We start from the raw sequence: 27,982 nt of genomic DNA on the forward strand, positions 1-27,982 counted from the left end.
TGCCAAAAGCAGGAACAGGACCATGGGCTCAAGAAACACAGAGAGGGATGCCACTAGAGCTTGGGGAACAGCCCTGCTCCCTGCCCAGCCAGGTGCTAACTGCCTGACCATGGGGAGCACTTAGTCATTGCTGTCAGTGCAAGGAATGTCCCTAGAGACAGCCTGACACTGAACGAAGAACACAAACTCTTTAGAAGACTGAATATTTCAAACTCTTTTCTCTGCCAGTCTTGGCTGCTTTCAATCTAGACTTCAATAGTAAGACAAGGAATTTGCAATTGGAGTCATGAGGCTGAATGTCTCCCAGGCTCCAAGGCTGGTAATTGTCCCAGACATGGGCTGCTGGTTCTGCAGTCATGAGCAGATTGGCCCAAGCAGCCCCTTCTCCTGGGGGACTGCACAGAGCACACGGGGCAGGAGATGTGCCCCATCACTGGCCACAGCCTCCCCTCCTGGGCCCAAGGCAAAGGCTCCATTAAAAATGAAAGGCAATTGTGAGATTCCCCAAGGAAAAAGAGAAAAGGCTGGAGCTGTTAATGAGTACAATTAGTGTTGTAGTCAAGCAGAATCAGAGGAAATAATTAGCTCCTATTGTTTCCGTGGCATCCAAATTGCAGCCATGCTGGCTTTCCAGGCAGCAGCCCATCATTTGAGGCTCACCCCGGAGGACAGGGGGTCACTCCCAGCCCCTCTTCTGGTCACAGCTGTCACGCAGCTCTGAGCAGCAGGCTGGGCCATCGCCCTCTTCTGCTAAACCCACTGGGGGCCCAGTTTCCCAGGTGGCCAGGGACTTAAAAACCCCAGTGCACACAAGAAGCAGGCTTGGCCCTGAATTCTCTATTGAGACAGACAGAATGAAGGCAACTAACACCAAACAAGTCTTTGTCCTGGTTTAAGGGAAGCTCAAATTCCTCCCCATAACAAAAAGGGGTGGGTACAAGGCACTGCTAACCTGGGAGCATAAAGAAGAGGCAAAGATAAAGCAAGCAGCCTAGAGAAATACCACCACACTGAATTTCAGACAAAGCCAAAAAAAATGAGAGACTGAAAGAAACAAAGAGACCCAATAATTTATTGGCAGAACTGAAAAGGGGCATTTGAAAACCACAGGGCTGACTCTCAACTGGGATGCTCCTCCCAGCTGCAGAGAGATTTATAATACTGGTATCCCTCAGCAAAAGGCTCTGATGTTGGGGCAGAATCCCAGAGATCCTGCGTGCCATGTAGAGAAAGACAGGAAAGTGCTGCAAGATGCGGCCCCGAGGGCCCGCCGCTAATTGAAAGGCTGCCTCCCGCCCCGCTGCTAAAAAAAAGTTTGTGTAAGACAAAACCGGCCTCTATTGTCACCGCTGCTGCTGGAGGGCTTCAGGTGGATCCTTCCCCCAGGGAGGAGTGCGAGAGTGGCCCATGAGTCCCTTCAGAGGTCGGAGGCCACTCTCAGTGCTTTCAACACGGAGAGAGGAGCTTAGTGCCAACTCTTGTTCTCACAATGTGATTTTTGTGTTTCGAAAGCTTGAATTATCCCTGGAAAACAGAGGGAAGGAAAAAAGTGGTTAAAGATGTGCATTCCTTCAGATCACAGCACCGCCTCATTGTCCCCACTACAGCCACCAGTGTTGCCATCCCAGTACATCACTCAAAATCAACACTTGCTAAATCTCCCATGCAGATCTTCCTAACTACAGACTTCTCACACAACTCAGCTGTCACTCCAGAACCCTTGGAACAGAGGGAGATCCTGGTTCATCCCCACTCAGTGAGAAGAAAAAATTGTCATCTCCTGTGAGCAAATGATAGAATGGAAATGTGGAAACTTCCCTGATGGATTCTGCTGTTTAAACAACTTGCAAGGTCTCTTCCTTAGCAAACATTTATCTCGGGGATTCTGCTTGGAACACAAATACACTATCAGACCAACCTCCCCCTGCCTCGGTCCCTCCTATTTAGTCACACTGTCAACAAGTTCAGCTCTCTGATCTCTCCTACCTTAAAAGTATCTAATCTGAAAAGGGTGTTTTCCTCAAGTTTAAATAGACGAGTTTCTTCAGCAGCTTCTGCTCACTCAGAGTACAGCCACAGGGGCTTATTGACCAAGGAAGGAGTGCTGGGCTACAACCTCCCTCAGTGCAGTCTCATGGCACTGAAGCAACTGAAGATGGGGCAGGTTACAGAAATCTGTTATTGCTTACTGCCAGCCTGTGAGCAGCAGCAACAGGAAAAGCACACTCCCACATTAATAGGCAGTGTGTTGAGAAAAGGAGATTACAATTACTTCGAGAGGATAAGTTTGGCAGCTCTTCCCATGAACAAGGACAGGGCTGTAAGTTGCCCAAGCCAAAACATTTAGGGATGCCTCAGGACATATCACATCAAATAGCTGAAGAGCAAAGGCAGCAACTTCAGCAGCAAGGTGCTGTGCAGGACTGTGAAATTCCACTCAAACCCGTGAGCTATCACTGTGTGCTGCCAGCAGCTGCATGGCAGCAGTACCAGCACAGGCTGGAACACCTCCAGGAGGTGGGATGGAGAACTGGAAGAACAGAAGGAAGTAAAAACCACTTTTCAGAGTTTAAAAAGTTACTCTGCTATGACCTGACAGCAAAAACCATGCTGCAGAAGACTGGGATTCACCTTTGCACTAGCCAGAAAAGCAGGCTGGGCTGCATTTGGGAACGTGATTCAGGATTCATTAACTGGATTCTGGTTAATTTGCAACAATGGTTTGGCTTTCTATCCCATACTGGACTTTAACCTGTGCCATCTACCCAAGGAAGACAGGACACTTTAGGTAGCTCTTTAGTGGACAGTTTTTTCTCTATTTTTTCCCTCCTTCTGCCTCTGCTGGGGTGCCCTAGGCCCTCTGCTCATCCGTGCTCAGCAGAGGCCACCCAATACAGCTGAGAGCTAAATGAACTCTGCCACTGTTTTCCTGTACCCTTCAGAGCCTGGTGAATCATTAAGTGAGCTGGTTTCCTCTTCCAGAAGGACACGTGAATGTCATCTAACAATAACAACACTACCAAGTGCCTGCGTAGTATTTTGTAAACACTGATCCTCACAAAAAAACAAACCTGTGAGGAGAGAGAGGTTATTATTTTCACCCATGACTTCAGAGGAAGGTGTGATAACACTGCTCACCCAATGCTGTTGAGGGAGGTTTTGGGATCCCCAGCAGCTCCTTAGAGCTCAGCTGTTTTGGAGCAGCTACATTCCACTGCCCAGTTATGGGAACTGAGCAATGTAAATGCTTCCTCCCAGCAGATTCGTCTGCTCTGGCAGTCAGCAATCCAGTGATCCCACTTGGCTACAATCAACCCAACTCTCATGGCCAGGTCTCTTGCTGGCCTTTCTTAAGGGCCTGCTGTCAGGGATTGGGCACTGCAGGGAAAAACAATCTGAGCTGTGAGGCTCCCAGCAGCCCTGGGCTCACCTTGGTATCTTCTCTGCATATCTTGGCTGACTACCAGCAGTAGAGTGGTTGTCTCATTAGTCACAACATTATTATTTCTACCTACAGTAGCTACTGGGTGTCCTTCCTGAACAAGCTTTTATTGACCAATTAATTTATTCTGTTGCAGCCCACTGTTAAAGAGCTGTGTGTCAGGCCCCAGGTGCCTCTTGCAGTGTCCACCCTCTGGATATGCTTAGGATTCATTTACCACTCCATACCTGCTTACAGTCAACCCTAGGCAACACACCCAAGCTGAAGACATACCTCTCAGCCTCCTGGGACCAGGTCTGGGATACAAGTGCCTCATACACAGGAAGGACACACTAGCAAAATAGCACACAGCACCTCAACAGAAAATGCTGGTGGTCTGGTCAAAAAAATAAATTTAAAGTAATTTTGACCTTTAGAAAAGAACAAATAGCAGAATGGGCCCATCATCAGGCCCATAAGACAAGAGAACATGCCAGCCCATGGGAAGGAGGTTGGAAGCTGAGAGGTATGCCATGGAGTCACATAGGAAGAAAGATGAGGCCCTACCCTGGGTGTGACAGAGGGAGGGGGAGCGTTCGATCAGCGGCCACTGCTGTTCACCAGGCCATGAAACTCCTCCCAGGCCCTGGCAAGCCAGAGGGAAAAAAAAAATGAAATAAAACCAAAAAATAGCACTTCAGATCAAAGGCTTCTTAACTTTTAACGAGAGCAAAAACATTCAATAACGTTTAAAAGGCACTTGTCTTCAGAGAGCAAGGCAATATTCTCTGATAGCCCTAGTGGATAGAAGCATCCTTAAAATCCAGCCAAACATCTGACAGCACAAGGCAGCTTTAGCGTTCTGCACAGACATGAAGCGTTCCCACTGGCTGCTGGTGATAAAGCCACATTAATACCCAGAGACAGGTATGACCTTCCTAGGCACAAATGGAATATCCATTTCCTATTGCTCATAAAATAGCCCATGTTACGTCTTTCTGGAGGATTATCACATTCCTTGGCTGGTTAAACTCAGCCAGTCACTGGCCTCATGCTTTGCCACATACTGCATATGCAGGTAATCCCCCCAAAAGGGGCTTCTTTCAATGCCAGACAGCTTAGTTCTTACGAAATTCTTTAATAAGGCAGCAGAATCCAATTGTTATTAGGAAGTCTCATTTCCCATTGTAAACCTGTGTTATTAATGACGACTCAGTAAAAACATCACAACTTTCTGAAATGAAAATGTTTTTAGATAAGTTAGAAGGACAGGTCCAACACTGCATTCCCTGGTGGAGAACGTTCCTGACGGATGAAGGCAGCAGACTGAAAAATTGCTGTCGGTTTTATGAAGGCAGCATACTGAAAACCCTCTCAGGGAAAACATGCTGAGGTTAATGTGAGCATGGTTATTATCTTCTAGGATCAGAGACATCAAAGAACCTCAGAGTTCTCTGTGCCAGCAAAACAGTACTGATGCCTACAGCACATGCCAAGCCATTTTCTGAAGCCACAGAGTCCCATTGAGCTGGAGGGACCTTAAAGAGAACCCAGGTCAATCATAAACTCAGACCACCCTCTCGATTTTTCTGCTGGTACTTCTCAGCTACTTCACATTTTGCTTTGTGTGTTGCCTCATCAGGCCACTGCAACACAATAGTAGAGTCCAGAAATGGAAACCCTGTATTAGTCAGCACCTGTGCCACAACTGGACCACCAATGTGGCTCTTATCTGAGCCTCAGAGTCAAGCTCCCAAATGGAATTTGCAAAAGCAGCCCAGGTGTCACATGCTCTTTCCCAGGCAGTCATAACCCAAATAAACACAAAGATCTTGGAGTTCAACAGCCTAACTTCAGAAGAAAGTTAGGGAGAAGAGAAACTCTGAATCTGAAGCTCTCTTAGTTGCTGGTAATCTTCGCACATTTCCAGATTTGTCAAAGAGTCTCCACCTTCATGTCTTCCCTCCAACCTTCCTTGTATCTCTACCACATTCCCATCATGCACAATCACATCTCTCTTTCCTCTCCCATGGTTCTCCCAAACTTGTAACTTCTCAGCAGAAGAAACACAAGGACAGATTACTTGTCAACATGATTGATAATCTATTACCCCTTTCACACGAAGGAGTTCCTTGTTCCAACATCCCAATAACATCATGCAGAGTCCTTCATCTCTGTCCTCCCAGAGAGAAAAAACTCTTCCAGCCAAAAATTTTTAATTCAAGACCCTCATATGTATTATAGTACTAATGACTCCAACTATCTGCTGACTTGACTGAAAAAATCCACTAGGATGTGTCTGCCCTAATATACCTAAACTACACTAGGAGAGCAAACTGCTCTCATTCCATACTGAACAAGGCTGCCAGTTAATTTCATCTGGCAGAATCTTTATGACCTGTGACATGCCAAAGGCAGAGTGCCAGAGAGTCTAAGAGGTTATTTTTATGTATAGACATTTTTAGTACCTTATTGCCATACTGTCTGCACAGCGATCAGATACTCAGTGAATTGATCCCCAACACTTAGATTATTCCCATTGAACAGATGGGAAATGGAAATGTTGGCAGGCTAAACAAAGCCAGCCAGTGCTCTTCTTCCACACTCATTCCTGACCCACAACTGTTGAAACTTCCCACCTTCTTCCCTACTGCTCAGGGTCAGGACCCAGACAGAGCTCCCTTTAGCCCCAGCAAGTAAATTGGAAGGGAAAAAAATAGAAAAGAAGCCACTATCTCCACAAAAAGAAAAAAAAAAAAAAAAAAAGAAAAAAAAAGAAAAAAAAAAGAGGAAGACTCCATTAAAAAGAGGAAGGGCGGTATTAGTTGCTTCAAGGGGCTTTCCAAATCACTGTTGTGCAAGCAGCACTAGCTGTTTTCTGTAAACACCCTCAGTTAAGTCCCAGTAGTTTGCCTCCATTATTTCTCTGTGCAACCTTGCTCCTTACCTTCTCCTTCCCCAGCTAAAAAGGATCCAGAGAGCTCAGAGTGCACTTAGGGTACCTTAGGGTACCTTACAAAGGGCACCAAGGTCTGTCTCTTTTGCCAGCCCAATGGAACTTCCCAGCACACTGACCACTCACTACACTCTGCAGGTGTCCAGAGCAGCACAGCCTCTTCCTGGATGATTCCCCTGGGATTTGTTCACAGCCAGACAAGAACTTTGTGACTAACAGCTTGAAAAAAACATCTAGGGTAGTCTTCTAGCCTGAAATAATGCTGTCACCTGCCTGGCAGTACCTGGAGCAAAGGCAATATAACACAATTAAATAAACACAACCAAACTGACCTCCTTGAAAAAAAAACCAACCATTAAATAAATAGGTTATAGGCACTTTTTTGGTAAGAGACAGGCCACCAAGATAAGGAAGCCTTTCACAAAGTCATGGACACATCTGAATAAAACATATTATGTTGATGGAGAAAGAATCACTGAATCCACCAATTCAAAGACCAGGTCTATGAAAGTGCTCTTAGACTTTCAGCACCTGGAAACATTTCTGAGACTGGAGAATGGAGCACTAAATGAATGAAGCCAGTATTGCAGAGACTCAGGAGAAGAGGACAGCTATCAGATCTGGAACCTCACTGCTCTCCTCTAGATTTTATTCCTGCTCTCAGACCTGAATGGAAGAAGGTGAAACAATGCAGTTCTAGAGCTGGCAAGATCCAAGGCACTCTGCCTTCCCCTGACAGGCATCAGACAATGTGTGAGGGTCCCCTTTGCACACCATTTCTCTTTAGGCAAGGTTAACCCTGCCCAGTCCATTTAGGACACAGTCAAAGACACAGGTGACACAAGTAGAACAGCAGCACTGAGGAGTTCTCCTAAGGTTTTGGAAATTAGCAAGCAAAGGGAAATCAGTGTTTTAAAACCACAACAGTTACAGGATTAGCTGAACTCTGCTGTGACAAGGGAGACCTCACAAGCACCCTACCAGCAGCTTACTTGTCTCGTAAACACTGATCTTCTTGTGCAACGCCTGTCACTTCCACAGTGATTTCTCAGCTTAATTACTCATTTTTTTGCCATTCCTCTCTTTTTGTCCTGAGAACCTCACCCCTGCAGTCTTCTTATAGTGCATTATTCCCTCCATAGGATATCCTCTTCTTTCCTACCTACAATATAGTCTGAGGCCATTTCCTCCAGCTGCCTGCAGTGAAATGAACCCAGTGCCAGCTCTATTAAGATCAACTGTTCTTCTCATTTACTCGAGCCATCCCATTAGTTATCACTGGTGACTTTGAAAGGAAAGGATAGTTTTATACCCTGCTCAGCTCTCACTGCAGCAGGCACTTAGGAATAAGCAAAGATTTGTTTCCAGAAAAAGCAGCCTTGCTTTAGAGCTGACAGGACAATCTGTAATGTCACACAGCAACAAAAACATTTCCACACCAGCCTGCTCAGTGGTAACCTGCTGATGGTCACTGCTCTGGCCCTTCCTGGCACTGGAAGCAGTGTTGCTGAATTTGCCTGGGATTCCTGGACAGTGTTGTGGGTGAGAGCTCTCACGAAAGGAGATGGTCACTGACCACAGTTATCAGTGCAGAAAAGAAAAGCTGATAATCTCAGACAGGGCAAGGCAGCCAGGAACTTCATGCTGCAATGCTCAAAGTCAAATGTGAAGTGATCACTTTCCCTCCACCCCTCTCCCAACTGCAGATACCTGAATATTTTCAGTGGCTTTGCAGAGACATGGCCAGACTGTGGTTGGCAACATTCTGCTTTCAAAAAAAGTGCATCTGCTACGGCAGCAAAAGAGGTTGGGTATTTTGCCCTTAATTCCAAGCCACAGGAAGTACCACTGTCCATAAGTCACTGTCACTTCTGGACCTTGTCACCTCCAAGGTTAACAACACTGATGAACTGAACCTATTAAGTGGTTCACTGCATCTGAGTGCTCCTCTCTCAGTGCACCTCTGAGGGAACAAAGAAAAGCAATTTCTCTCCAGCTACTGAAACAAGGTAGCCCACAAAATGTCACATATGCTCTCTTCAGGTGCTCAGCACTGTAACGCCTAAGGTACTATAAATCCCCAGGAATTTAGCAGAGTCTAAGAGATTGTTCTAGCTTTCCTAGCAAGATTGGAAATTCATACAGACTAGGCTGACCCTTCAACTTGCTGGGATTTAGGCAGCTCGTCAATATCACGAGCAAGAGAAAGGACAAACACAGGAAAATTGCAATGAAAGATCTGCTTATCTAGCTAAATGCACAAGCCCCAGCACTGAGAGCGGGAAGGACAGAATGCAGAACAGCTCCCTGGAATAGCTGTGATGCAACAGGTACTTTTCAGATGCAGCTTGGCAGCACCACCACTTTCTGAAACAAAGGGGGCTGCAGCCTCGCTGACAACTCATGAAAAATGGTGTCTAGAAATGATTTAATATGAAATGCATCATCACAAAAGGAATATACAAAACCTGAAACACAGGGCTCAGGTTCCACAGTGAGAGGCATGCTAGCAATTTCTACAGAAGCATTCATTTACAGTGTGTCAAAAGCTAATCCAGGTCAATTCACTACCTAAAAGGCAAGGTTTTAAGAAATGCCTGTTCTTTTCTTGCTAAGCATGCTCCCTTCCCTGAAGCACAATCAATGCCAATCAAACCCTGCACATGAGCAGAGCTCTAGTGGAGAGATGCAGCCCATACAAATGAAAAATGCCACGAGCCCCCCTCAAAAGGCAGCCCTGACAAAGCCTAGAGCACAGCTCTTCCATTAGAGCTTTTCATGAAACACAGCCAGAGTGTGAATATAGAGTGCTGGCTAGAAAGCCCTCCCCAGTCATAAATCACATGGTACATGTGCAGCATAAGTGGAGTTTATTCATGACGGACAGTATTTCAACAGGACTTGATAGATGGGTGAGGAAAAGGAGCCAGACTTCATGGAGGATAGAACTAGTTACACAAGAGATTCTTTATTAATGAGAGAACCTTAATGATATGAAGCTTATCCAAGCAGAGTCAGGCTGAAGGCTGGGGCTGTCCTGCTCTTCTCTGTCACAAAGCAGTCACCACCACCTCTCTGCAGCTGCTGCCCCTTGCTGCCTGCTGGTACCAGGCAAGAGAGGCACAAGAAGCTGGTCTGTGCTTCACTACACAGAAACTCCACTGACAGCCCTTCTGCTCTGAATTTACACCAGTGCCTTTGGAAGGAGATGCTGGAGAGCATTGCAATCAGACTGCTGCAGCTTTAGCTAGGCAATGGGAAAAAAGGGACCTTCATGATGCCCTACATGGCAGAAGGTTAATTGCTTAAACCTACCTGACTGGGACATCATCAAAGCAATTCCTACTAACCCTCCTACCCACAGAAGAATGAGTGGGAGACAAGCCAGTTGGCCTCTACTTAAGAATTGCTCCCAGCTGTAATCTGAGCTACTAAACTTGATACCTCCAACACCTGTTATTCTCAGACAAGCTCATTTTGCACCACACGTCAGCAGCACAAAATGAAACTCGGATGCTATGCAGGAAGAGAGGGCAGGAAGCACAGCATGTTACACTGGTGTACTACTGGCTGCACCATCACTCAAGGCCTTACACCTGCCAGAGCAAAAACAAACACTGCTATAGAAGCATTCTCTGTGCTAGGAAGTGCTGGTGGTGATAGCTCACAAGGGAAAGGCCACGCCACTCCCATTTTACACTTGCTACATGAACCACCACCACAGCTTAGGACTGCTGGCTCCACACACAGCTTTTACTACAGAGACTGAGAAAAGTCAAACACCTCCCTGCTCTCACCACAAAGCCACATCACCACAGCCTGCAGTCTGCTGCTGCTGCTGAACAGGAGTAAAATACTCGGCTGTGTGTCCACACGAGCACATTGCTATTTCCCTGCATGGACAGAGAGTCCATAGTGCCCTCTCCTGGCAAAAGGAGCACGAGAAACGTTAGTGGCAAAATCACAGAAAAAAAATCTCTTTCTCTTCTCTTCTCTTTCCCAAGCACACAGGAGGGAGGGCCACATGGAACACTAAATGCTTACAGGCAGTTTCAATGAGATTTCTGTATACTTACTAGTGACCCACACTCAAAATTGGAAGCCAGCTGTCTGCTAGAACCAGGATGGATCCCATCACTGTCTGACAGCAGACTGATGACAGCATGATTATGTGGAACAAGCCAGCATGATAAAAGAAAGTTATGAAAGATACTTGCACCTTCATTACAAGCAAGATTAGAAAGCTCTCTGCCCCACCAGTGTCTTACTCATTTCACTTTTTTTTCTGTGTGCACCTTTTCAAGTATTAATTTAACCAATATCACCTAATCAGTTTATAGTTTAATCAGTTATGATCTATTAGTTTACAGTACACTCAAGAACAAAAGAAAAACATATTACTCAGCTCTAAATAATATCTATATATGCAATTTTTCCTCACTTTGTGGGAAATAAAAGTCACCCTGAATGGCCTGATATGGTAAGCTATAATACATTTATTTAAAAATACAGCTGTGCTCTCTGTGTACCATGATCTTCTAGTCTTGTTAAAGAGCCTCTGTCACCAGGGCCTGGAAGACTTAATATATGACGTTTATTATGATTAGAAATCATTTGTACAGCACTGTAAATTCACACAGCACTTTCCCAAGACCATTTATAAGTCTAATGGCACTATAAATCCCTGTTAGCTTCCGCACTTTATTCCCCAGAATCTCTATTTATTCAAATTATTCAACTGCCCCCACTGCAATCTTGTCTTTGAATACATCGAGCCACAGTCCCACCCTGGGCTGCCCATCACCCGAGTGACAGGCTGGGTGGATTGTTAAAACAACCCTGGATCACACATTTAAAAAAAAAAAGGTTTTGCTCATGGAACCAAACACCCACATCTGGCTTTCAAAGCGCGCCGGCAACAAGCGCTGCTGTTTGCACTTCAGTTTGCAGGAGCAGCCCTAACGCACACAAGCACTTCTGCCAAGGCCCGTGCCGTGCTGCGAGCTGCTGGAGCACACATGCACCCCGCAGCACCCCCCTGGCCAGCACACGTACTTGATGCTGTCGGTGTGGGTTTTGTATTCCATGATGGTGTTGGGAGGTAGGTTGAGCACTCTTCGTAACGTGTCGCGTATCCGGGCTGTCGTGGCCTGGTCGCTGGCTGTCTTGTTCCATATGGAGATGATGTCCTCCTGTGGAACAGCATGGGAGGGAGGGGTGAGCACAGGGCACTTTCTGCAGCCTCGCCACATGGAAGCACGGTTCTCAAAAGCACTCACCTGGAATCGGACAGAGACGACAGCCCCACAGATTTCTTCTCCCACCATGAACTGCTCTCCCAACATGGCCAGAATAAGATTCTCCCAGCACCGCGATGCTAAGCCCTTCCGCAGACGGATAATCCATTTACCACCATTTTTGTTGGCATCATCCTAGGAAGAGGGGAAATAAATTGATTTGTTTTCTCCTAGCTATTTTTCTGCTACCCAAAAGACAGCAGATATTGATTAGGTGGGGCAAGGAAGGTGTTTTTAAGCAAAAGCATTTTATTTCACTTCTCCCCCATATAAGCAGAGACAGAGGAAAACCACTTACTTTGAATACTAAGTACTTGAAACAATGGCCCTCAGCCTTCCAGACCAAGTTCTATGCCCTGATGACTTGAGTTCTTGTGTTTTGATCCCACTAGCAAAGACTAAAACCAGCCTACCAATTTGCACAAACAGATCCAGAGGCAAGGACTTTAAGACTACTCCTAAACTTGAGACAGAGTCACCATTTGTCTAATCCCCTGTCTATGTAGTTCTGCTGTAAAACAAGATCCCTGTAAAACAGGAGAACCCCCACATCATAGAGCATGGAAGGCCAGTAAAGAGTTTGCAAAAGAGTACTTTAAAAGCAAGGAAAAATTTGATAGACATTTTCCTTCCACATTTCCAAGAATGGGCTCACAAGTTTTGCTAACATAGAAAGGATCACCCCGTTCCCTGACATTATCACACATCATACACCTGAATGTTTGTTCCAGACTGTGGTGACCCAGGGAAATAACCAAAATAAGAGGAGAAAGTAAAAGAAAAAATTAATGCTAAGCACCCAGTCTGTCACCTCAATATTGTGATTCTGTATCTTGAAGCTGACAAAGAGCTGGAAACTGCTCCAGCCTCCCCTGCTCCCCAGAACGCACAGCTACGTCAAAGAGCAGCTCCTCCTCTGTGCAGAACACTGTGGCATTCTCTGGTACAACTCTGTAGCTGGGAAATCTTACAAGGTCAGAGGGGAACAAATTCCATCCAAAGCTGAAGACAGAGAGGTAGGAACAAGTCAAAGAGGTGGCAGTTAGGAAGGGTAAGGGAAGACAGGTCTAGGACAGAAACAGAGAACAAAGAATGACTCAGAGGGGACTGCACAAAACAGGACATCCCTCTCCAAATCCCCAGCAATCCCCTCTGCCAAGTTGGGACACACCTTGAAGATGCCAGGCAAGGGAGCCCAACCCATCTTAATGAAATAAAGTTAATTTCATTTTAGCCTGAAAGCTTCTCTAGGGCTCGGATGAAACGAAACATTTGTCTGCTCTCTCAGAGACAGCAAGTGCTAACAAAGCAATCCTGAGGAAACATGGAAGTGTCAGCATAACAGCAGCATTCACCTGACTCTTACTTTTCAGGTATGTGCTGGACTGAAAGGGGAAGGTGTCAGCTCCAGACAAACCTCAAAGCATGACAGGAGCCATCCAAATCAACCTAAGTTCTAGGAATGTGGCAGAATCCCATGAGAAGCAAACTGCTTTCTCTTAACTACCCTTGTTTTCCAAGTTGTGAACATCACAGCCTGGGAGCTGGGTTTAACTCTTCAAAGTTTCCACAATGACTAATGGGCATCAGAAGAGAGTGATATTGCTAAAAATACCTCAAAGGTGGCTTAAGCAGGTTCAAAGCTAGAGAGAGAGCAGTGATTGGGAGGCAGATGCTGTATCATGTGCTTTATGATTGTTGTTAGTTTTCTTTCAGGTTAAACAAGCTTCGGTTCAGTCAAGCATTTGATTTTCCTTCACCAGAATAATAATGATCTGCAGCCCAGTAAATCACCAGGGATTATTATGCTTAGTGCTTCTGACTTTGCCAGAAAAGGCACAGATGGATGCAGAAAAAGATCAGAGCTACACACAGGCACATATGTACCTATAAGAATGACAGTAATGAAGGACTGGTTTGGAAGAGAAAGAAGCATAAAAAAAGCCCTACAAAGCATGCAGCAGTGGAAGGCCAGAAGTGAGATCTCAGGTCCTCTTCTAGAAATATAAGAAGGAAGTAGGGCCAGAAGTAAAAATACTAAAGAATCTCTCCATCTCCATCTTAAAATGTCTACTGGGAAATGCTTTATAGAAATTCTGGCATCATTAACGTGGGGACTCTGGTCGACACATTGTCTGAGGAACTTGCTCACCAGAAGTGCAAAGAGGGTTAAACATTTTATATAAATAGTGTTTGCAGTAACTGGCTATAAAATACCTTGCTTAAAATAATTGCTAATGAGGGTCACATATAAATTTCTCAAGACCAAGCAGTATAATTAGGTACTTCAGAGAAACACATAAAATACCCATATTGTGAATGCTATTGGTCATTGCTGGAAGCAGGCCAGGAACTGGGAGAATTATTTGCTGGGCAAACATTCTTTTAAAATTTCTTTTAACAGATTTGGATAGAAATAGAAGCAAACTAAAGTGCCCTGGAACAAAACCAAACCAAAACAACAGAACCAAACCAAAACAAACAAAAAAAGCAAATAGTAAATAAAAGGCAAAGTTGTTTCTCCATCTCCAGCTTTGTGTGCAGGCTTTAAACCATATGCACCTCCTTGACTGAAAAAGAAGGGTTGGTTTTTACAAGCTTTGTTGGAGAGATCCAGTCCTTCTAGAGGAAAGCCCTGCACTACTGTCACTGGAGGCAGCTATGGGGTACCCCTCCATTGGCAATGGCAGTTCAGCAACCTCTGTGGGGGTGCAGCAGCAACTTCCCCATCTTCCCTCTCTGGCAGCAGGACTGCCAGGTTCCATGGACAGAGTTCTGAGGACAAGCTTACAGGGAAAATCTAACGGAGTGCCACTTAATGACAAGAGTTCCTCTACTGTAGAAGGTTCCTTCCAAAATATTGTGGGAAAATATCAAGGCAGAAATGAGAGCTCCAACTCACCTCCCACATGGGTTTGATGCCCTCTTTGAAAAGATGGAAGTCACTGTGCCCTGTCAGGTCCCCAGGACGTACCATGTGACTGTAAAACCGCCAGAACTGTTCCACCTGCAACAACACCAACCACACAGTGAGGCTGCTCAAACTGGTCACAGTCAGGATTTCTGTAGAAACAGGCTGCCATTTTTACACCAAATCTCCAGAGCCACCTTCCCCTTTTCTGCTCTACTCCCTGTCACCAGGGTGTTGATTAGGCAACACAAAAGGCAACAGTAGTGTCAGAGCCTGGTGCCTGTTTCTGACTGGCTCCATTACCAGGTGACCACCTGAAACATTCAGTGGGTGCCTCTAAAGTCACTCAGTGTTTGTCTGAAGAAATCTGTGCTAAGGTAACAGCAACTCTGGACAACAGTTCCAAACTTCTCTTTTAACTCCTACTGCCCAAACTTTCAATCACTGGGTATGTGTCAAAGGCATCAGCTACAGCCAACCTCTTTGCCCTGCATAACCACTGCTCTCTGTGACCATGGAAACTGCAGAAGCCTTCAAATAAGACTTTTATTTTAAATTTAATTTTACTGTATGCAGATTTTAAGACAAAATATACATTCTAGTGCTAGTTTAAGATCAGAAGGCACTATTCAGAGTTTTTATTTAAATATCTGTTACTTCCTTTTACAGTCTGCCATGGTACACTTGGACCATTTCATTTCGACCAGTTCCATTCTGGCACCCCTGTGTCTGCTTGAGACAATCTGATTGTAAGGCAAGGGATTTATTTTTTATAGTTCTTAAAAGTAGCATATTTATCTTTTGAGAATCTCTGGGTAAGAAAGGATTTGAGAGAGGATGGATCTTTAAAACCAAACAAGGCAGTGGAAGTGGAATTTCCATATTTTAAGAAGACTCTACTCAGTAAGACAATAGCTATTAAGCAGACCAGCAGTGCAGCTGGAGGGGGCAGACATCACCCCAAGCACTTTATCAGAGACCTTAACGACTTGGTCAGCACTTGGAATTCCACTCCAATCTGTGACCTCTGCCATCCAAGCTGGAATTTGCTTTTATAGCCAATAAAATTATGAATCAAGCCTGAGGAGGGGTCAGAAGCAATCTATTTTTGTCAGGCACGTCCAAACATCCGTGGGGAAATCACACTCGCACAGTGAAGGAATGTGCCCTCTAGTGGTTCACATTTCACTGCTTTTAGAGCTTTCCACTGAAAAGCCAGGAGTACATCTGAACACAGACTCAGCCAGACAATTCTTTCTGAAGTTTGCTCTTCCATCTCCTTAAACAGAATTTGGTCCCAAACACATTATCAAATATGCTGGCTAGTCTCTCTCCATCCTAACAGAACTGTAGCCAAGCACGGCAACAAATTCTCCGTAGCAAAGAGCAGACAATAGAATTCTCAACAAGATGTTCTTCCTCTAAGGAGCTAAAAATCAATGCTAAGTCTACACTGATTTATCAGACTGAAAAGTTATTGCCAGAACATCAAGGGGCAGCCACATTTTTCATCCCCTGACCTGAAAGTACTTGCTCACAGAGGCTAATAGGAGCAGTAACTACCCACAGCAGGCTCTTCTTCCCACCCTTATCCTGTGTGCATACAGTAACACAACCCAGCTCTCAGATAGGCATATTTTTATGCATGCTCCAGAAGGAATAAAGGGCTGTTTTTATAAATCATCATATTACAGACTATATATGTACTGGTGGGCAAAATTTATAAGAGACCCTGAAAAAACTGGGCAAACACCAGACTTGGAAGAAATAGGAAGAAAACAGCCAACAGACTTCCTGGCCTGTAGAACAGTAATGGGGACTCATTTTGCTTACACATCTTGGGCTCTTGAGGGCAGGTTTACTCTGCCAGCACCATGCAAAACCCAACACAGCCTGTTCAGGACACGCTCAAGTTTATTCCAGGAACAAGCAACCACAGAGTGGAAGGAGAAAGGAAGAGCAATTTGCCTTCCAATGAACTTGACTGCAACATCAAACTGCACCTTGTTCATCACTTAGAGACAGACAACAGGCCACCAGCTGTTGGCAAATACAGCATACCAGATTCCAAACACAGTGTTTGTGCTGGGAATATGGGTGGAGAGAAGTGTGTGAGGGACAACACAGAAAAGGAACAGAAAAGCTGTTCCTTCTCTTGCTCCAGCCATAAATTAACTACATGGCTGCTCTTTTTTTTTTACTATTACTATACCAACTAGTACCATGCACATAGGTCTAGCACAGGGCAGAGGAAAAGTGCTAAAGACACATCTCTTGCTGAAATTCAAGAGCTCATTTGCCTTGCAAATCACTCACTGCCACCAGGACAGAGGCAGCACACAGGGAGCAGGCCAGGAGGAGCAGGTTGTGTGAGGGACAGTGTTAAGTGTCCAGGAGCACATAATCACAAAATTATTATTTGCAGGTGCTTTTATTGAAGAGCTCTGGGTGTCAGGGGTACACAGACCCAAATCTGACCCCGACACGGTTTTGAGCCGAACATGTTTTATATTCTATCATTATATAACTTACATATTAAATATTAAACATTGTTCTGTTGTATACATTGATTTCATCCAAGCACGGATTTCTCATGATCCCCCTCAAACCCCTAACACAGTCTCTCATGATTCTTTAAACAATAATTATATCTAATCACACCTAACAATTATCATATACTGACTACACAGGTGGACTTTCACACGATCTAGCAAACTCAAGGCCTAACATTTCCCAGGGCCTACTAAGCCTAACTTTCTTCCTAGCCCCCCGAATTTCCCCTGATTTTGGCCTGTTTTCCCACAGCAGGGGCCAGCAGGTACTCACGGAGGCGAAGGTGCCGATCTGTTTGATGTTCTGCTCGTAGCTCTGCGAGCTGGTGGGCCGCCCGGGCGTGCGCCGCGAGTACCAGAAGGTGTAATTGTACTGCAAGGGGTGCTCGGCCGGCCCCGGCACCACAGCCTGCAAACACAGAGCCCTGGTCACCCCAGCATGCTCCTCCAAAAGGGCAAAATTGCATTTACAGCATAGAAAAGCAACCATTCAAACTGAATTATCTTAGTCCTGTGCCTGTCTCAAAGGGAAAAAAAAAAAGACCAACTAAAAAGGGAAATGTGAGACCTTTAACTTTTTCAAATTAAGGAAAAAAATAAAGAGATACTTTCCTCCTCTGGGAAGGACAAACCACACTTATAATGAATCATGATTCAAATGCAATTAAAACTCTTTGGTGACACCAACTGCCTTAAGCAACCAACACCCCAGTGCTCTGGGAAGATTAATCTAAGAACTTGTTATGTCAGCTTTGGCAGAGCCCATCACCAGCAGTGGGCAGTGATCATTTTGGAATTTCCAAAACACTGGTTTCTGATTGAAAATACTCCTAATGAGCACAAAAGAGGCCAATGAGAGCTCATTAACCAGCAGTCAAAACTTACAGAGAAAACCCCAATCAAAGCCCTTTTCTTGTATTATTGATGTTGTTACAGGAGTTACCAGGGCTTAAATCGCTGCTTTCCTCTTGACTATGGCAAGTTTACAAGGGTTGCATTACTTCAGACAGAGCACAGGAGGCATCCGAAACAAGGATTGTTTCCTAAACAAGATGAAAAAAACCCAAACCAGGGGAGATACATGTCTTATGCCTTCTTCACCAGGCTGCATTACACACAGGGACACATCTTAAAAGTTATTTCAACAGTGTCACAAACACTGCCTGCCAAAGCACCTTCAAGCCACTGCTGTCCTGTCAGACAGGAGTCCTTTCCCCATGTCCTCCTCCAAATTTGTTTTTGGATGAAAATAAAACCTTATTTCTCATTTCCACTCCAAAGCCTGGCAGGGCACCAGCTATGTTAGTGAAGGGAGCATTCACCCCTTGGATGAGAGACCTCCAAAAGTGCCATCAAATTTCTGAAATCAAGCCCAGTCCCTCTGTCTTCACTGCAGCAGTAACAATGCACTGAGACCACAGCCCTCCAAGATCTATTTTCATTATCCCTGAACTGAGGATTGACTCCCAGCACTCCACACCATGCCCTGGCAGAGGAGTGAGATGGCAGCACCATACCTTCCTCTTGGTAGTACTCTGTGGTTTCTCACGATCATTCTTTTCCTTCTCACTGTCTTTCTGTGTGTTATTTTCCTCATTCTGGTCATGGTCTCCACTATCATCATCTTTCAATCTGGTAAAGAAAAATAACAAAGAAAGCCATCACACAGCTGAGAAGGTTCATACCAAGCCCAGGTAGTTCTCTGTTCCAAAGCTCTTCCATGGTACAAGGACCACCACAGTTTGGACATCTACACTTGACAACCCACACAGTAAAAACTACTTCTGCTTTCATGCCCATCACAGGCATCTTGGACAAGCACTTTTAAGCCGAAGTGAACAACGAAACAGCTTTTTGGAACAAACTCAAGTAGTTTGTGCTGGATACCGATCTGCCACAGGAAACCCCAGTTACCTGTTGGGGTTCCCTGCTATTCAGGGGGCCCGCACGAAGCCCTGTCACCGCACCTCTGCTGACTCTTGCCCGCCCCGCTCCCAACGCCCCCCAGCACTGCAGAGGCAGCGACTGGGGCGAGCAGACACCGCGCCACCAGCCAGCACCCCACAGGTCTCTCCGCCCGCCCCATTCCCTGCCGAGGGCCGGAAAAGGCGAGAGACAAGCGTGGCTACGGGGCGGCCTGCGACTCCCCGGTGCGGGCCTGCCACCGACCCACCGCCCACACCTCCCGGTGCCGCGTCCCCTCGGGGCCGGGCCGGGCCCCGGCGGCAGGGACGGGGCTGTGCGTAGCCCGTGACTCATCGCGTCTGGCCCGCCCGGCGCCGGGGCAACGGCGGGAGGCGCCAGCGGGGCTCGGGGCCGTGCAGGCCCCGCAGCGGGGCCCGGCCGGGGGGCTCGGGGGTGACACTCACGCGTCGAATTTGTTGTTCATCGTCGCTCGCTGCCGCCGCCACCCCCGTTCGCCTCAGCGACTTCCGCCCTGCTGAGTCCGCTCGCGGAACTCTTCCGCCGCTTCCGGCGGCTCCGCCATACCCTCCCGCGTTTCCCCCCGGAGCCGTAACAGAGCGCACGGCGGGCGGGGAAGGGAACGCGCTGCCGGGAGAGCCCTCAGGGCAACGCCGCCATCTTGGGCGGGGCGCGGCTGGCGCCGGGAGCGAGCCGGAGAGTTACAAATTATTCTGACAATTAATTTTGCGCTCGTAAATACAGTTTGAGAACGCAGTTACTCTTCAAAGGATCTTCCCACCTTGCTTCCTGTGGCGACAGGGAACCCCAGCTCGACGCCCTCCCCATCGCTCATTTCTTCATGTACAGAAAATGGGAAAAATGTCCCAGTAAAGAACCTGCAAGCTCCTGAAGTGGTAATGGACACTTCATAGAGGATAAGGGCTATAGTCCTTCCTTCAGCATCTCCTTGCATTTCGTGAGTCTGTTCCCACATTACTCCATGAGCGCAGTCTTTTCACAGTACTTTGCAAATCTCTGACCAGTAATTTCTGCTATCTGGCAGAGTTAGTAAATAGAGTTCTGAGTGCCATAGTTTCTGTTTCTCTATCAATTTGTGATGTGGAAAGAGTAAAAAAAATCGTTGCCTATGTAATCCAGGTACTCATGTTAAGCAAGCAAAGCAAAAACCCCATATTAAATCACACAATATTATAACTTGGTGTAACTCAGTCTACTTAAAACTTACTTATGCTAAACAACTAATATCTCTCATCAGCCTGTCAATCAGGAACATGAAAAAATGGTATTCAGCATATATAAGGCACTACATATCCCCTGTCCTATAGTGTGTGAGTGTATTCCTCCTTGAAAAGCACAGTAATGTAATGCTGGTATTCCTGCCTTACTATTGGAAAGCAAAGGCAATGGGTGTCTCAGCAATATCCCAGAAATCCCAGGAGAATGGCAGAACAGGGAAAGGGCCTGCCCTCCAAGTCCTCGGCCAAATATCCTTTCCACAGGCCCTCCCATCCTGTTGCCTTATGGGCTCAAACCTGTGTTCATAACCTTAGAAGACATGGAGGATTATTTAGAAATAAATAGTAGCAGAAGTCGTTCAAAAACTCATAAAGGATTTCCTGGTTGGTAACAAAAGGGATTCCTAAATGGGATCTGTGTGCTCTGAAGACCAGCAGTTTACCACAATATTTAAAAAATAATGTGTTACACAAACCCTATGGAGACCTACTCATACAAAGATCCTTTACATAGAGTCAAAAACTAATGGCTTAAATTGCCCAGATATCAATCACTCTCTTGAAATTGCCCAATGCAAGTGCCAAGTAATTATTATGAGGTGAGAAACAGGGTCATGCTCTGTTATCTTCTACTTAATAGCTTATTTAGAAATTATTAGGCACTCCTAAAGATTGATTTTAGAGCACCAGAGGATGCAGTAATTACAGTTATCAAACTTAAAAAAGAACACCACTAAACCCCACTGAAATGAAGGCTTCACACTGATCAAAACCCCTGAACTTGGACCTTGATCTTCTCAAAGACCTCTTCCCCCAAAGCCACATAGGTCTTATCTATTGGGAAGACCACTTACATCAGGTTGGACACAGATTTAAAGTACTCTGCTAATACAATAAATTGCATATACAGGCAGTGTCTTTCTGAAATTTCTGTGGGTTTTATACTTAGCTTCTACCAGTTTAAAAGAAGCCAAAGGTTGTTATACTGTTACTTTATACACTGACCTAACTCTTGAAATCCTGTATGGAAAAGTGGTACAAGTAACATCTCTACAATGAGACAGGGAAACTGAGAACAAATTTGTTCATATTATAGCGTGTAGATAATATCCGGCATCCTATTCCCAGTGAAGAGCTCCTCATGAGCTGTTCAAATTCACCTTTGGGTAATTCTGCAGCCTGGGACAAAATGTAAACACAAGATATGATGCCTGACTTTGCTTTTCTAAGGGTTGTACCCAAAGCTTAGTGGCATTAAGAGACCTCAGTGACAGGGAAGCCTTGCAGTGTGGTGTCCTGGGTCCCCACAAACCCTGGGCTCACTCGTGCTGCTGTAACACACCACCTCTTGTAAAACTGCTCTTGCATAAGGCAGGATTGTTCAGTCCTTGTATTCAGTTCCACAGCATGTGACACCTCTTGGAGTCATTCTGAATTTTACAAAAAGGACTAATAACGAGCATTCAAGAATTGTTAAAGTGCATACTCTGTGCAGAAACTCGAAATCCCCAAGCCACCTTACAGTGGAAGATCAGGGCAGCAGAATCGACATGGGCCATGAGCAAGGACACAACATATCTAAGTGCAGCTACACACATTTCCCACCTTGTGCTACCAGATACACCATCATGGAGCTCTCAGCATAAAGTGAAGGGGTGTGAGCCTGCTCTGAAGAGATCTGTGATCACTGCACTCTGAATGTAGAGAGCATGCCATCCTCTGCCTGCAGGTAGGACACAGGCAGTGAGATTTAAGACTGTTTTAACGGTGTAGCAAATTCCCAGCAACAGATCTGTTTTTCATCACAGGCTCCATACCGAGTTGGTGGAGCTGATAAGACAGCAGCCTTGTTGTTCTGTTAAAAAATATGATCTTGCAGAACAGGGAGACAGCACACAGTAAGTTTTCTTTCAGTCTGGAATGGAACAACATCATTCTCTTTATGTTTTAGGTTGAATTCAAAGAAAGAAATAGCTTGACGGTCTCTCAGGAAGGAGGAGAGGAAGGAGGAGTGCTGCTGGCATTACTTTAACTAGAAGCATTTGAAATATGTAGCAGCTGCCTAAGAGACAATTACTAGTTACCTTTAACATCTCATTCAGGCATGCAGCAATGAAGTCCTGTGGCTGTGCAGGCACCCAGCTCTTCTGGTGGTGCCTGATCTCAGCCTCAGTAAGAGTTCATAGATCCTGCAGGTGTGTCTCTGCCAGCAGCCTTCTCATCAACAAAGGGCCTGAGGGTCTCAGCAATAATGGGAAAGTGTCCTGGAGCTGCACCTGGAAGTACAAGCAGAGGAATGCCACGAACATCTTGGCTTCACAGAGCGCTTACAGGCTGAATGTTCACAGCTGAACTGTGCCCAACCATTGCAATGATCCACAACTGTTACTTGTCTGACTAAAGGAAATGCACGGCCACTTAATTATTTTTAAAATTGCCTTGTAGGGAACTGTGTTAAGGATGACCATTACCATACATTTTTGGATTGCCTGCTTTCCACTGGTAGCTTTCAGGTCTGGCAGATTTAAATTCCCATAAATACAATTTTTCTTAAGTTTCTAAGTGAAGTCTTTTCCAAATGACCTGTTCCTTTCTAAATTTTAAGTCAACACTTGTCTGTAGTTCTCAAAGCCACATTCATGTCAGCTTGTCCTGTTTATTCTGGATGGTTCTTGCAGCCCAGTCTAACACAGGAAATCAGGGTTATTACGAAACCCTCCAAGGCACAAGCTAAGAGGAAAAACCTGATTGTGGCCCCATGGCAAATTTGATGCTGCATATTATATATGTAAAGTCAGGTTAAGTCTCTCTGAAGAGAACTGTTACAGGCGATTCAAGGGTCTGTAGGCATGGTAAGCCTTCATAGAAATGGTTGCAGAGGGATCATTATTGAGAAAGAAGGGCACAGCAGTGAGTGCTGGCTGTGACAGAGCTCAGTGTTCATTTTAGAGCTCTTCTTCCTCTCTGTGCCTTGCCAAAGAACAATCCCTCCATGCCACAGCTCACTGAGGAATCCTGCCAGGTGTTGATACAATCACAGGGAAGCCCTTGCTCACCTGAGGCCAGGAGATGCCATGGAATTCTGACATGGTTTGGGATCCTGTGAGCAGGCTCTGGCACACGACAGCCTCTGTAGTGAAGCAATATCCAAAAAGCACATCCATTTGATGGCAGAAGGGAGGATAACAGAGATCCATGCCTACAAACAAAGCAAGCTGCATAATTAACTTCTTTCCTAGGCTCTGACCCTTTGTTACACTGAGCTCTTGATTTGCATGGGATTACACAAATAGCTGAGACTGCAGGAATCAAGAAACAAACTGGGGGATTGTTCTTCCAGCACCTTTAGAATGAGTGGGGGCAAGACTTCATCCTACAGGAAAATGCAGAATCAGCAAAATTTGGGAATCTCTCATCTGTCACTTTCTCCCATAAAGGGTTAACAGGAAAACAATGAATCAGGTGTGATGTTTTAGGCTCCAGTGTGAGAGTATCAGCTGTGTAAACCTCTCATCGAACCTACTGTGGAAATTGCAACTTCCAACAGAAAAAACAGTGCTAGAAAAAAGGAGAATGAGTCTATGTCATGAGCACATACAGATAGATCTGTATTTCCCCTCTTCCTCTGATAAAGAGCTCAGTGAAGCAGCAAGCTTCATCCTGGACCCAGGCTTCCAGGATTTTTGTCCCTAGTCCTAACTGTCTCAATCCTCAGCCTGAATTATCTCTGCTGCTTCTAGATATGCCCACTGGCACAGATGACATCTGCAACAAAATTGAGAAGGACTGGGGAGAAATCTGGGACTGGTGCAACCCTTGGCATTGGCAGGGGAAGGGTGGGAGAAATTTCATCCTGCTGTCAGGGAAAAAAAGAGGCCGGAATCATGTTTCACTATTAGAATCTTAAAAGGCTTTCACAGTTACTAATGCATTGGATTATTATTTATGGTGGTCATTTTTCATGTGTCTGCAGTGCGTGTGGCCATCAGTGCAGCAACTGTGACACGTTAGCCAGAAGCATTTTAGCAGGATTCCTCCATTCACCTTGCCCACCGGAGGTGATTGATGGATACTGCAAAATCATAAATTCTGCTTTTATTATCTTTCCGTGTTTATTTGTTTTCCAATCCTACAGCCTTTTCAGTGCATCAGTACTTACACGAGGACCAGCCTCCACCATTAAAGTAGGAATTATAGCTGTAATTAGCAAGCGCAGCCATTAGATGGTAATGTTCACTCACTGCTGTGCTGGAGGATCTGCTGAGGCCGGTGGGGTAAACTTATCAATCAGTCATTGATCTGGAGTTTCTCTTTGGAGATGTGTTGAGTACCCTGAACAGCCTGAGAAGTATTTAACTCTTACAGATCCTTCCGATTGCCACTCAGTTTTCAGTAGTTCTGCGAATCAAATCTCTGGCAACTATAAATTAGAGACCAATTTTAAACTCTTTGACCTGGGTAGTTGAGAAAGACTTAATTGCACAGAGGGAGGGAAGACGAGATAGCGTTATCTTGCACAAAGATTTGTGATTTCAGATAGGAACAACATCTGCTAGCCTGTGACTGTATGGGATAGGAGGTAAGGATTTCTGAACATATGTTTTAGGAATTTTAAAGTATAAAACAGAGGAATGAATAAAGATTGTCCCTGCACCATATGCAACTATATACATATTTATGTCACTATATATATAAAACATGACCTTTTTCTGAGCAGTTGCAGCACTTGGATAATATATGCTGGACACTTCAAAGATGAAAAGGCACCTCTTTGCTCCAGGGATATTCAGGGAACTGGTGAAAACGTGGCATTTGTTAAGCTGTTAAGAGTTTGAGCACAGTTTCAACACATGTTGATTTCTCCAGCTTGCTCTTGAGAATCCACTGGTAATATGTTGCTCAGCTCAGAACATCTAAAAACAGAACTGCATCTCTCTAGATGCATATGCAGGCCTGCTCCTTTGCAATTTTTGGAAACAAAGATGTAGCCAGGGATTCTGGAATATGCTGACCATACTGAAAATGCATGCAAATATGAATGGGCACCTGGTTGATATCACTTGCTAGGAGCAATGGCTGTTTTCCATTAGGGACAGTAATTTGAATGATGGTTTTCACAGCAATTGGAGTCCAGTCTTTTATTTTAATAGCCCAAGTAAGGTGGAAAGGCAAGAAGAAACAAGTGCCTCAATCCCTGAACTGGATTCCAGTTGGTAACCAAGAAACAGCAGAGCCTGTTTTTTCTTTTACACAGGAAAACAGGCAGCCTTAATAATGCATTTTGTCTCATACATGTCCTAGGCTTAGGCTTCTTTATCAATACTGGTATATTTCTCAGGACAGACAGAGATGGGGGCATAGCCTGAATCCTGAGCAGGAATACTTCTTGGCTCATCTTGGCAGATGCAGTGTGTAGACCATATTAAGGATTGTCAGTAATAATATTAATGTACTACTACACTGTAAACCAAAACCAAAAACAAAACAAAACCAAAAACAGCCAGAAAAGCAAAAAAGATACCCTACCCTACCAAAGAGTACAATGTCACCTGGCTGCAGGTCTGTGCAGCTGCTCATTTATGCAGTTAAATGGATTAAGACTTTAATCCATCCACTTGGTTGTTTTGCAGTGCGTGGTGGCTCTGGGGATTACTGACACTTGCAACACACTCCCAAAACCAGCAGAACTCTGGGGAAGAGGAAATTTTGTCTCAACATGACCTTCAGTATCGTAACACCACAGGTAACACCACTTTGCTTCATCCTTTTCCCTTCATTCCTCTTCTCAACAGCAAAGACTGGCCTGGAGCAGTAACACCTCTGTGAGCTGCAGTCTCACCTGCTCAACTGGTTCTGCACTGGCCAAGTCAGGCCACTGCCAAGGGGCATCCCATGGCCTTGTTGTGCCAAGATACAACCAGCAGTATTGCCAAAATAAGGGCTACAGAATTAAGTCCTTAAGCAAATAAACTTTGCTTTCTGCTTCTCATTGAGGAGTTTTGCTGATTCTTCCTGTTTCTTTTGCTTCCTCTTTGTAACTTGTGCCATAATAACAGGATTCTTCATGGATTATTTTTGGCCAGGTGATTGTTCAGCACTTTACACCACTTCCAACTGTTACTATAGGCCTGTTCCACTCAATCCTAGTCCTCTCTAAAGACCATCAAGGAGACACAGGACTTGAGTTCTGCCTGGAGAGCTCATGGTTCAGACTGAAGCCAGGAAGGAGCAAAAAACTGCTTTTACATTCTAGCCAAGAATATGTTAGGAGTCTACAGCTGAAATATTAATAAAACTGTACAAAGCACCAATACCTTCCAGTGTGTTTCATGGTGAGTTTGGAACTCCAGTGTCCACAGCTGGTTAAGGAAATAGGTGTCAGTCTTGGAGGCAGTTTCCTTGAGGCCCTCTGGATGTTCAGGAGTATCAAAGAAATGCAGATACAGAGAAAAACAAAAACAGACACAAAAACATTGAAAACATTGCTGTTCCCTTGTCCCTCCTCACTCAGTTGTGACCTGCTAGCCCCAGAGCCTGTAGCCCCCAGATCCTCACTCCCACAGGGATCAGCCACCTTGGAGCACTTGGACAGCCCAGGAAATGAACCACATCCAGTCCCAGGCAAAGGCATCTGGGCAGCAATGGAGTGTGTCCTTTCCACTGTGCTGAGTGAGCAGGAGAATGGATCAAGTGACCTGAGGTGGGTCCCTTTTCAGCTCTCACAGTGAGAACAAGGCTGGTGCCCTGCTCTGGACATTGGCTCAGACTTTAAAGACCTGATTCAGTTCCCTGCTGTGCTGCATATCTCCTCTGTGATCCTGGACAACGTCTTTCATGTAGTTTCAATAGTCAGCCTGTCATCTACCTGTAAGCAAGATGCCATGAAAACAAGGAGTCCCATCCCCTCATTTTCCCTTTCACCAGGGTGAGATCCAGCAACACAGAGCTCTAAAGTGCCTGGATTCATTTGGCTGATCTGGGGGAAAGCTTTTCAGTTTTAGTTGCAGTAATAGTCTTCTGCTGGCTCAGCAGTCTGAACACACTCACCTGCTGGCTGCTGCCTCACTGAGCAGTGAGAACGTGGCCAAGGACAAAAGTGGGCAGGACCACCCCTTTTGGCAGACTCACTGATCATTTTAGCTGCAGCACAGAGCCCTGGGCTGCTGCTGTCACAAATACATTCCCAGTTAACCACTCCAGTGACAGTAAACAGAGAACTACCCTGCACAGAAATTATATTACATTCTCTGGTGATTGTTTCCTTCTAATGCACTAAAACATCCTCAGCTAATACCCTAATGAGATTTTGCAGGTACAAAGTGTATGGATGGCTCAGGACTCCAGAGACATAATAATGGGAGAACATTATGGAAGACTGAAAACAAATCTATTGAATTTGTTATTCCTCAGAAACATTATGAAAGACAATGAAGCATTGCAAAATACTTCTCAAAAGCTCAGGAGTTGCCAGTACTGTTTTCTCCCCCAGATAAAACCTTTCTCTGAGACTCTTCAGCATCAGGAATGGAAGGACATTCAGGGGGTCTGCCACTGCTTGGAACAGGCTGTACTGGAGAAGGACAGTGGTGGCCTGGAAGGAAGGGACTCCCAGCTGTATGTTAAGGATGGGAGTTTCCCCTCTCTCAGTCAATGTGCAATTTGTCAGCACTGTTGTCTCATCAGG

General features: G+C 45.3%; 1 protein-coding gene and 1 long non-coding RNA gene across 3 annotated transcripts; both read right to left on the reverse strand.

Moving 5' to 3' along the window:
- Nucleotides 1-1,050: 1,050 nt before the first annotated feature.
- EIF4E2 (eukaryotic translation initiation factor 4E family member 2) lies at nt 1,051-19,587 on the reverse strand. 2 transcript variants are annotated; one of them, XM_063167126.1, is made up of 8 exons: nt 19,507-19,587; nt 18,655-18,769; nt 17,412-17,546; nt 14,577-14,681; nt 11,657-11,809; nt 11,433-11,569; nt 3,989-4,067; nt 1,051-1,524 (listed from the first exon to the last, which is right to left on the reverse strand). In XM_063167126.1, exons 1-7 carry the CDS (start codon nt 19,524-19,526, stop codon nt 4,022-4,024), a joined length of 711 nt encoding a protein of 236 aa, XP_063023196.1. In that variant the 5' UTR covers nt 19,527-19,587; the 3' UTR covers nt 1,051-1,524; nt 3,989-4,021. The 2 variants fall into 2 exon arrangements, with proteins under 2 accessions (XP_063023196.1, XP_063023197.1); XM_063167127.1 differs by lacking the exon at nt 3,989-4,067 and having other exon boundaries at nt 19,507-19,548.
- A 2,668-nt stretch (nt 19,588-22,255) lies between these two features.
- LOC134423459 (uncharacterized) lies at nt 22,256-26,962 on the reverse strand. Its single transcript, XR_010029125.1, has 4 exons — nt 26,873-26,962; nt 26,613-26,707; nt 23,355-23,497; nt 22,256-22,574 (listed from the first exon to the last, which is right to left on the reverse strand). It is a non-coding gene; the product is annotated as an uncharacterized LOC134423459 (long non-coding RNA).
- Nucleotides 26,963-27,982: the final 1,020 nt, after the last annotated feature.

The sequence above is a fragment of the Melospiza melodia genome, chromosome 12, assembly GCF_035770615.1.
Source record: "Melospiza melodia melodia isolate bMelMel2 chromosome 12, bMelMel2.pri, whole genome shotgun sequence".
Classification (NCBI taxonomy): domain Eukaryota; kingdom Metazoa; phylum Chordata; class Aves; order Passeriformes; family Passerellidae; genus Melospiza; species Melospiza melodia.